The sequence below is a fragment of the Copidosoma floridanum genome, unplaced genomic scaffold, assembly GCF_036245765.1.
Source record: "Copidosoma floridanum isolate Cflo_tuat_1 unplaced genomic scaffold, Cflo_Japanese_pri ptg000030l, whole genome shotgun sequence".
NCBI lineage: Eukaryota > Metazoa > Arthropoda > Insecta > Hymenoptera > Encyrtidae > Copidosoma > Copidosoma floridanum.
Window position 1 is genome coordinate 4159377 of NW_028321907.1, and position 10522 is coordinate 4169898.

Genomic DNA, 10522 nt, shown 5'->3' on the forward strand with positions numbered 1-10522 from the left:
ATTCATATCGAACAGAGTTTTAATATCATGTCAAGTATTGTATATAATAGTGGCTCTCATTTCATTCGACTCCCTATCACGAGGATTGTTATAAATACTTCTTCTCAAACAGTTTTTTTTTTTATTTCATCGAGAATTCGATAACTATGAGAAGAAAAAATATTCGTGTAATCAATTGATTATACAAATTTAAATTAAAAAGAAAAACAAAATTTACAAAATCAAATATATAGAACTTCATTATAACACTTACGTTTAAATGCGCTTGGAATGATCTTACTGCTAAAATGCATTTGCAGACGTTTGTATTTTTAAAGTTACGATTAAGTTTTAGCTAAATACTTTATATATTCAAGTCAAGCTTTAAACAATAATTGTAATTGCTCGAGTAATGAAATCTTTAGCATATATATGTTGGAGCAAAACGTTTTTTTCATTTTTTTCATTTAATTCTAGATCCGTATGACTGGAAATACCAAGAATTTTTTTTTTCGTTTTATTGGCAGTACTTCAAGCGTTTTTCGTTATTCTAGTTTTTTTTGTTTGTTTTTTTTTCTTTTTTTTTTTTTTTTTTTTCTTTATTGTACGGGATATTTTTAAAGTGGTTGAATCACATGTTAAAATTCTAAAAATTATTTAGGATCAACATTTAGTCAAAGAATAATAAAAATTGACTTTTAAAAATAAATCACGATGACTTTCTTACCGTACAAAAAATGCAAACAGCAATTCATTTATAGTCGATTTGTATTTTTTATAATAAATAGAAAATCTAAAAACATTCTTTCCATTCATCATTAATTACGACTTTTTTTATATTCTTTAAATATACGCGAAAATTTTTATGGAATGTTTAACTACTGAAATTTTAGTAATTTCTAAGCCTACAAGAATCAACTCATTTCCGATTTAAATTAAAAGTAATATTAACATAATGTGAGCAGTAATGGTAATTGGCGCCTTACTGGATATTTCATGCTTTGCAAGCTGTTGACTGCAGTTAAAAAATATAAATTGCATCATTCAACAAAAATATGTATTAAAAAAAAAAAAAAAAAAAAAAAAAAAAATCGATATTACAATTAAACTTACTAATTCACTCAATATCACTGTGATAGTTAACAATGCAATAATTGCAGTATTTCTATGATAAACGATAAAATTATGAAACATATAAAATTCTTAGAATTTCGTATGGATTAATAAATAAAATATTTATGTATATATATCGCAGGACGCCAAAAAAGCGATCGGTTACGAGTGAAACTCTATATGGGTATAATGGAAAGTATTAGCAGCGTCAGCAGTAGCAGTGGCAAAACAGCATATGATTGAAAATAAACGAATCGAAGCAACGTGAAAAAAAAGGGGGATGTGCGATCGGATCGGCGCTATATCTAATGGGTGACGACGAACACAAGAAGGAAAATTATATTCGTGGCTTGTACGTGAGGGTAACGTGAAACGTTTGCACGTCCATCTCCGTACAATCCTGCGGACCGATAGACGCTGCTGTATCGGATTGCTGGTGGCGATGGTGATGATGATGCTGTCGAGACTTTGCGCTGCTATTATTTTGCGAGGAGTGTAGCAGCTCGTCGCTGCTCTTGATGATTTTTTCAGCCGGTTGCTGATCTATCGTAACCCTCGCACCTTTTGCCTTCACCGTCTCGAGGGAGCGCGACTTGGATGTGTTCTCAGCGCCGGCACCGCGAGCTTTTCCGCCGTTCTCTTTGTTGCGCCGGGACGAGCTGCGATGCAGTCGCGACTTTTCCCGGGACGAGTTCCGCCGCAGGCTGGGACGCTTCACGGATTCGGCGCTCGCACTTAGCCCGGCTGCTGCGAAGGTATAACAAACATTTTTTCTTTTTTTTTTTTTTTTTTTTTTTTTTTTTTTACCTATACTCGAGCGGCTCCGTCATCTTTCTCACTAACTCGCTCGCTCATCTGTTTTTTCGAACATTCGCTTTATATCGGAATACCATCCGTTTTGTTTATTAATTCTCATACTTGTCATTAGATTGAATGAAAATTAACAATTTCTCTCTCGCTCGCGATCTCTAGGCCCTGATAGATTATTCCATGTTAAATAAAGGTGGTAAAAACTTCAACAAACACTCACATTCAAGCTGAACCATTCATTAAAATTAAAAAAATTGAAGAGTAAAAAATAAACTCCAACGATGTTTCAAAAAATAATAAATACCTATTTAATGTTTGTAAGAAAAATCGACGTACGAGAGCTTTTTTTAAAAAAAAGATCATAATGAAAAAACGTACCGATGTTTCCGGACGAAGATCGGTTTGAGCCGCGAAGAACATGCATCGCTGTCGGATCGCTATCTGTCGCAGCCAGTCTTTCGCCAACAGGGGTAAGAAACCAGTCCGACCTAGTTCGCATGCGTGCGGTTTGTCTCTCATGTACCTGACGAAAATCTTACATCAATTAAAGATATATGCTCAATTATCTTTACTTTTATCTTCGACTCCTCTGTAAGACTGATTGTTATTTTCAGTCATTACACGATATGATTCAGGTATTATATTCCACACATGCACTACTGATAATTAGTACGTACTTTACTGCAGAAACCAATATGTAAATTAGAAAATATAGTAATTTTGGTTATAGAAGGACAGTAACACTCACAATTTTCGTGTTGACAAGCAAAGAGCAAACATTATTTCGAGGAGAAATTATTCTTTTATTAATAACCTGCATAAAAAAAATGCATGAAAGTGCGAATATGATTCTGCAATATTTTGGCACGTAAATGACAAGGCTCAACCAGTTTGTTAAGTGTTTACTATAACGATACGACTATTGTTATGAAAATGCAGAAGAAATTAGTTTATTATTAAAGATAAAACAAATAATTTCAAAGTGACAAAAATCACAAATTTTTTCGCTTTATTTTTGAATATTTAAAATTATATAAATAAATGCATACATTGTAAATTTTTGGAGTCTAGAGGATTCCTGTATTTTCAAGTAAAATTACATTGAATAGATTTATTGCTAATTTAAAATTTTACATAATAATTTTTCAAAGGTGGAATGCCTTTCATTTGTAAACAGGTGTTAAAAAGTATATTGGCTCAACAAAGCTCAATCATGTGGCACAGGCGCGCCAGGCAGGCGAAGTTTGAGATTGATATCAATTCCTTATAAAAATCAAGCAAAAATGTATGATACAGCCCTTTCATCCTTACATTAAATTTTACACTTTTATTACAAAAACATCAACCATGCATGAAGATTTTGCGTTCAGCAATATATTAGTGGAATTGGAAAATTCTTTGTTTAGAATGAATGACTTTTTCAGATTTTTTTTATAATCGACCCTCTGTGGATTATATTTTATGCTCTCTAACTCTAAATTCTTTCAACGCATTTTGTCTGGTGATTTTTTAAACTTCCTTGAGTACTTTTACTTTAAACAAATTATTTTGTTACACTACTGTTTCGATTCAGTTAGACAATTTTTCCAGAAACTAAAACTCAAATATTCCATTGAGGGTTGATTTCATCTAAAATTATTTATGATTCTATATCAGCGCATGATATTGCAAAGCGTAATAAAAAACACGAATAGTTTGCAAAATTAAAAATAATGTTTAGTGCTTTGACGCCCTGTGATGTCTTTTGAAATACAAATCTGAATTTAATCAACACACTGATTTTAATCGCTAAATTACAAAAATTAAAAATTACATAGCGTTTCCGGTAAATAAAATAATAAAAAAAAAATAAAATAAAAAAAACTATATCCATCACACATCAAAGAAACAAAATTAATCAACATTATCTGTTGACGAACAGGCTTACGCTTCACCCACGCCTACCTGGGGCAAATAGCTGAGACTCTTTGTGCTTTCCGCATAACGATTTACTGCTCGAAGTTCGTCGAGCGTCATTTCTGGGTGACGAGAGTTGTGACTGCCGTTGCTTGACGAACGGCTGGATGCCTAAATGTTGTAAAAACGAGAATTTAAATCCGCGAGTACTGCTGTAAATTCGAGAGCCGTGAATATTTTTATCTTGCAACTATCAAATCTTTAAAAAAAGCCAAAAATCCGAATTTCATACTGACTTTGATTATAAATTTCAAACTTACCTGAAAAAACCCATTTTCTTCTAAACTAACAGAAAGACGTGTGTAACTTTCCAGAAGTGTGTTTTCTGGTATCATCCCAAGTGACGAGTTCAGTTCTAGGGATTCTGGTACGTGGATTAATGCCGGCGTCGATTGCGACTCCTCTTGATGAGACATGGCTGTATCAGAAAAAAAAAAAAAATCGTTTAATCAAATAGATGATAAAACTAATTAAGCGTGCAGATTTTTCGAATTACAGTGCAGGCTTACATTCTAGATTAAACTTCAGGCCCCATCTCTCACATTCATATTGTAACCAAGTCTTTTCTGCTTCTAGCGACAATTGTCCTGTAGTGATGTATGAAAAAAGTGTAAAACGAATAATTTAATTATTTATTTATTTTCACGACAATAGCAATCAAATCACTACTGGATGGCATTTGAAAGTGAACGAAATAAAGAAAAAGAAATAAAAATTAAGGATAACAGATAAATAAAACATTTTTGAGAAATGGATGGCCTATAAATTTCATCAACTACAATTGTTGTAATAGATACTAAGAAGCCTTCAAATGAAAGTTGATTAGTGGTGTTAAATGCTTACGTGACACTAATGAATCAGGAGGATAGCGGAAGCTAAAAATCCAGTCTTCTTCCACTTTTAGAATTCGTCCAGTGATTCGCGCATAAAATTCGTAGTTTTCTCTCCCAAACAAATTGGAGACTCCAAAGTTATCTATCATAAACTTCATAACTCTTGTGGCAACCTATTTCAATTAGAAAAATGTACATTAAGAGAAGCAAAATTCAATTTACTCTGTCAAGTAATAACTACTTATACTAACATATAACAACTTCATTAATAATTAAAACCATTATTCTAAAAAAAAATTATTATTAAAGTATTTTTTCACACACATTCTAGAGTACTCCTGATTTTGATTTTTAAAACTGTTAAGGTATATTTGTACTGCTTACATCAAAGGAATGGGTAACTCATCATGCACACTAAGGACTTATGTTGGGTGTTGAAAAATTCATAGCTTCTTTATTCATTGTACTGTATTAATTGATCACATGGGAGGTTTGATTCATGTGTCATGCTTATTTTATACAGTTCATTGACTACGTTATTGTTCTGAGAGGTAGGCACAAAAGGAATGCTAAGACAATAAAGTCATGATAACATTTGAAAGTTAAGGAGCAGGTTTGAAGACAAAGACAAATATCGGTATGGTAAACTTACTGATACCTCCGCCTGATGGTGATTGTAAGCAAAATATGAAAAAAAGAGGATTCAACAATCGTTCGAGCCAAAAGGCATGCATAGAATTTTGTTTATAAATTTTGTACATAATGTCAATTGTTCGATTCAAGAGATTAAAGCTTTATGGTAGTAATTGATGTTGAAACTCAACCTGAGCTGTGTTTAATCACCTTAAGGTTTTTAATTTTTAATTTTTTTTTTATTTTAGACTTTTCCAGTTACTAAGTAATTTTACCATACGTTTTATCGTTAAAGTACAATTTTTTGAAACTTTTATATAAAAAAAAAAAATTAATAAATATTGCTTTGAACATGTGTTTCATGTTTGATTTAAATATTAATACGATTTCATAAAAAGCAAAGACTTGTTGTACCCACACAAATTATTAATTTGTTAATTAACTGAAAAAACTTGAGCAATGAAAGTTTTGTTTACCTTGAATCTGAGTACATCTTCCATTTTTGCAGTCTTTCCGTCACTGACACAACTTTGAAAAAAAGAAGGCGCTACAGAAACACCTAAAGCTTCACTAGTCATGCCTGTTCTGGCTCTTTCACTGTTTACCGCCACCACTCTAAATGTTCCAAATAACAAAACTAGTAGTCGCTGAGTGTGGATTGGTAGAGAAGTAATCAACCTGTTAATGAGGTTTTTAAAAATAACTTGTCTCATTAAAGAAAAACGATAATAACTCAATCCAAGAAGAAAAGAAAGACATTCTTACTTGTGTACCTGGTCCCGCTGCTGTTCTATGCTATCTAATTGTATCACTCTAAAAAGTTGCTGTTCTCCCTCTCTACCGAAAACACCACCGGGAATTTTGCGCAAAAACTTTTTTAAAACACTAGCTATCGTGTAAACACTGAAATTATCCATATTGACTAAGCGTCCAGTCTGAAGAAAGTGAATTAATTTTTTCATATTGCCTTGGTGTCCCGGTGCCCTGAACACATCCTTTCGCGACGGTGCTTCCTTATTGAGCTTTAATATCAAAACCTGTGAAAAATATCATTTGCGTCAGGGGTCATTGGACGGAAAATATACGTATAAAACTGAATACGTTTACAGGAGGAGTACTAGATAAAGTTATCATAATGTCCCCTAGTTAATTACTCACCAGTAGAGGTCCAGGTATGTCGTTTTTGCAGACTTCGTCGAGTGGCACACCAAACTTGACTCTGTAACAAAAAAAAAAAAAAAAAAATAGACAGTCGTGTAAAGGCGTATAGGATTCAGTACTTACTCAAGAAAATTGTGACTTTTGGGCCAAGTATACACCCAATGAAATGGAGAGAGTAAGAGTAAAGAGCTACAGGTAGTAGAGTATCCAAGTAGGTACTAACTTGTCTAATCGTCGTGGGTACGGCGAGACCGAGGACGGGTGTCCACAGCTCGTGACCACGTTGCCCAGGGTAGCCGCACGTCGATGCATCCTTTCGGTCCAGCTGCTCATGGCGGCCGGCCCTTCCTCTGGGAGTCGCGCCGCGGCGTCGATGACAGCGGCGAGGCTCGCTCAGCAGCGGAGCTGCGCGTGGCTGGGAGTCCGCGTGGCGGCCGCTGCAGCGGCGTCAGGTCGTCGGAGAGTCGTCCTCGACCAGGTAGGGGGCATAGCCCGAGCGAGCGGAGGGGAGGTAGGCTAAAGAGAAAGTTTACTCGACTGGCTTCTAATGTGAGGGGGACACGCGGAGAAAGAGAGATGGACTGACTCGGTTCGAAGTTCGGAGCTGCTATGCTGAAAGGAGAGGGAGAGAGGACGGACGGACGGACGCCCTCGGGGCCTTGGTCACGTATCTTAATTGTCACCGATGGTGCAATGGCTTCCTTTTCCACAATGCCTAATACCAATGCGATGAACAGTAGCAGAGCTTAAAATAAGTATGTAACAACAACAACGGCCACGGGTATCAAGAGCCCCGGGTGGTGTTGTTGAGCTGTTGTGACGTTGGTGCGACCGTCCTCGTCGGGCCAGGAAGCTTGAAGCACGTGTTCGGATTAGCATCGCCGATGCAAGTATTTTATTACTTGATCGCGGTTTCTGCTCCAATTTGCTGATGGGTGTGATGAGTATTATTTATCTCGGCGACGGTAACACAGGAAACAAGAGGTTAATGGGCCGTCTGTCCCTCAACGAAGGGAGAAAGAGTGAGAGAATATTTTTTATATATCGACAGCACTCTGACGCCTTGGGTTGGTCGCGGGGTCGTCCGGGATCCTGAAGAAGTACTCGTCCAACGAAGCGCACCCGCGTTCGTCGATACACTCGCGAGGAGTCTTGCACGACTCACCGACATAAGTATCGAACCGGACAGGACGGTGTTTGTACCTAGTAGTATAGATACCTATTGGCCATTTGGATGACTTACGACAGGTAATTATATGCTGACGGACACTCACTTTACTTGATACACAATTTCCACATCACCATCAGTCATTACAATTTCAGTTTCATCTACACACTACGGTACTACACCCACCCACCTACAAAACACAAACAACACAAGAATTAATTCCGCTTTCCGCAATTCCCCTTTGAAAGCTAAAATACACACACAAAATAAGCTGCACATACACACGACGACACGACAATGATAGTACATACTATAATTATATACACAGCAGAGCCCGTACCCGCAGTCCGCAACTCCGCACTCCGCAGTGTGAACGACACACTTATTGGGCTGCACTGGACACAGACTTGCGGACTGCGGACTGGAGTCACACTGGACTATAACTATATAGTTGTACGGGAGATAATATTATGCTCTTATTTTTACAGTTACATTACGTTTACAACGCTTTCGGCGCTACTATTAAAAAGTCAACAAATATTTGACTAAGTTGTTACAAAGCAAATAAAAAAAAAAAAAATTTGAAAAAAATAGTTTTCTTGCCTGTGGTGCTCGCCCTAGTTGAATGCACACCAGGTTCAAACTCTATTTTTCCAACTGCGGGCGCAGTAAACGCCCAAAGATAAATTTAAAAAATACAAATTTTTTTCTATCTCGCGGTATTTTTTCGTGACTTTGTTTGTTGTATATGTATAACGTTTAGTGTGCGACTGTGCGTGCATCCTCGGTAGGAAAAGTAGTCTCTTCAGGTCGAAAAATATTCCCTGTGGCGATAGCGCTTCTCTGACTAAAACTACTAATTTTATAACTACTGATATTCAAAAAAGTACATATAAAAATAGTCAACTACTCCATTGATGGAAAAAAAAAGACTTAGACTTCTTAAGTATGAAAAATATGTTCTATATAAATAAAAACGTAAGTTTTTTTACATGGCATACAAAACACACAAGATTACTGTAATGTAATAACATTTGGCCTTTCAATTAATTCATTTTCTTGTTTTGCTAAATAGCGGTCTACATAATGCAAAATCTCAAAGCCAACTTCAACCATAATTAAAGCTATGATCATCCATTCCAGACGAACGTGATGTCTGTCGCTGAGATGCGAGGAGAGCAACTCAACTAGTTCAACGCAGTGATTGATTTTTTCATTTGTCACCTAAAAGCAGAAAAAAATTAGTCATATTAGGATTAATGTAAAAAAGTTATGAAATGCTTTCTAAAAGTTAAGTTATCAACCTACTCTAGTTCTCTTTGCAATGTTAAAGTAAGCGCAAGTTTGCTGATAAAGTGATTCCAAATCATCACGTTCCCAATAAAAATCAGGAGTGTCCAGGAGATCGGAGCTTAAATTGATTAAATGCCTCAAGGCAAGAAGCTCGCCTTGTTTCCTCAATACTTCTTCACGAGACATTCTAATTTGTCGACCATGTTTCAAATCTTCAGTTACAAATTCTATAGAATCTATGTAACGATCCAGCGTAGCTTCCCAAATGCCTAGTTTAACTGATTGCGATATAGCATTTGAGAATGTATACTTATCAAGAGTAGCATCAGGTGAAAGATATATATCACCATCTTTCAGATGACTATGTTTACTGATTAAAACATAAAACAAAAAATAAGCTTTTGGTTTTCTTTAAAATTTCATGCATTTTTTAACACTATGAATAAACAAGTACCCAGATTCAGTATAAGTATAAAGCATTACTTCTCCTTCAGCCTGAACTAGCTCATCTGATGAGTAACTACTAAATTGGTATTGTTTTAAAAATCGTAGCAAATTACTACATTCTAAATCAGTAATATTCCACATTACTGCAGTGCCCTCTCGAAAAAAATAAATTTCTCTTGGTTCATCGCCTACTTCATACTTAGCTACAGCTTGAATTGCATCAGGAACGGCTAAAAATTAAATTATTTTAATTCTCAAAATACCAAAAATTTTGTAGAAACTTACGTTTAGCAGAAGTTCTAATTTCAACAGGTACATACAAATTTTGTTTGATTAAACCTTCTTTCAAATTCTCCAAGTTGTATTCTTCAGCAGTTGCCAATGCTTTCACGCTCCAAAACTGAAATTATAAAGGTATTTTAACATAAGATTGAATTTGTTGCTAAAAAAAACGATAGCTCTAGACAAATTATAAAATGTTAATTAATTAATAATTTCATACACCAGGTACAAGTGCTTCGTCGTTTTCTGCTGGTGTTCTCTTTTTTCGCAAAGGTCTTTTTTTCATTTGTAATGCAGAGAAATTTTCTTTGGTGCCTTTCACTGCACTGATTTTTTCAATTGTGCGTAGATGCGAATCCGTATGAAAGAATTTGTTGTAATTATGTGCAGAATAACCGACAGTTAAAATTTTTTGTACATTACTGTTTTCAGAAAATTTACATAAAACACTCAATGCGGATACTGTACTTTGTGCTGTTACAAAATATCGCAGTACTTTAACAACTGCCATGGTAGTTTGTTATTGTTTAAACAAAAAAAAAACAAACAAAAATCGCACGGAACACCGGTTTCCAAATTAACCGACGATTCATATTTATTTGAGGTTATATCCTTCCTATTGGACTGACTGCAAATTCGTGTAACTATCAACTTGACATTTTGAGAGTATCATCATACCTTAAATTTTAAGTATATTTTATCTTAAACATGGTCAACATGTTATTGACATTACAATAATTTTCATATTATACAAAACATTTGAAAATCAAACTGATTAATTTTTTCATATTTAAGACTTGTCGAGACGTGGTTGGGCTAGAAATTTCAAAGTAAAAAATAAAGAATT

General features: G+C 35.1%; 2 protein-coding genes across 6 annotated transcripts; both read right to left on the bottom strand.

Moving 5' to 3' along the window:
• Window positions 1-1176: 1176 nt before the first annotated feature.
• On the bottom strand, window positions 1177-7992 carry LOC106639516 (Rho GTPase activating protein at 71E). Of its 5 annotated transcripts, none has more exons than XM_089596554.1 (12): window positions 7978-7992; window positions 6709-7843; window positions 6483-6543; window positions 6090-6361; window positions 5801-6002; window positions 5344-5355; window positions 4702-4864; window positions 4368-4445; window positions 4119-4276; window positions 3847-3969; window positions 2281-2425; window positions 1178-1839 (listed from the first exon to the last, which is right to left on the bottom strand). In XM_089596554.1, the coding sequence occupies exons 2-12, from the start codon at window positions 6816-6818 to the stop codon at window positions 1430-1432; spliced, it is 1734 nt and encodes a 577-aa protein (XP_089452680.1). In that variant the 5' UTR covers window positions 6819-7843; window positions 7978-7992; the 3' UTR covers window positions 1178-1429. The 5 variants fall into 5 exon arrangements, with proteins under 5 accessions (XP_089452683.1, XP_089452680.1, XP_089452682.1 ...); XM_089596556.1 differs by having other exon boundaries at window positions 1178-1565; window positions 1596-1839; window positions 6709-7985; XM_089596559.1 differs by lacking the exon at window positions 5344-5355 and having other exon boundaries at window positions 1180-1512; window positions 1567-1839; window positions 6709-7982.
• Window positions 7993-8590: 598 nt separating this feature from the next.
• Window positions 8591-10045, bottom strand: LOC106639499 (required for meiotic nuclear division protein 1 homolog). The gene is made up of 5 exons (XM_014353142.2): window positions 9896-10045; window positions 9679-9793; window positions 9401-9623; window positions 8962-9316; window positions 8591-8877 (listed from the first exon to the last, which is right to left on the bottom strand). The coding sequence occupies exons 1-5, from the start codon at window positions 9959-9961 to the stop codon at window positions 8668-8670; spliced, it is 969 nt and encodes a 322-aa protein (XP_014208628.2). The 5' UTR covers window positions 9962-10045; the 3' UTR covers window positions 8591-8667.
• Window positions 10046-10522: the final 477 nt, after the last annotated feature.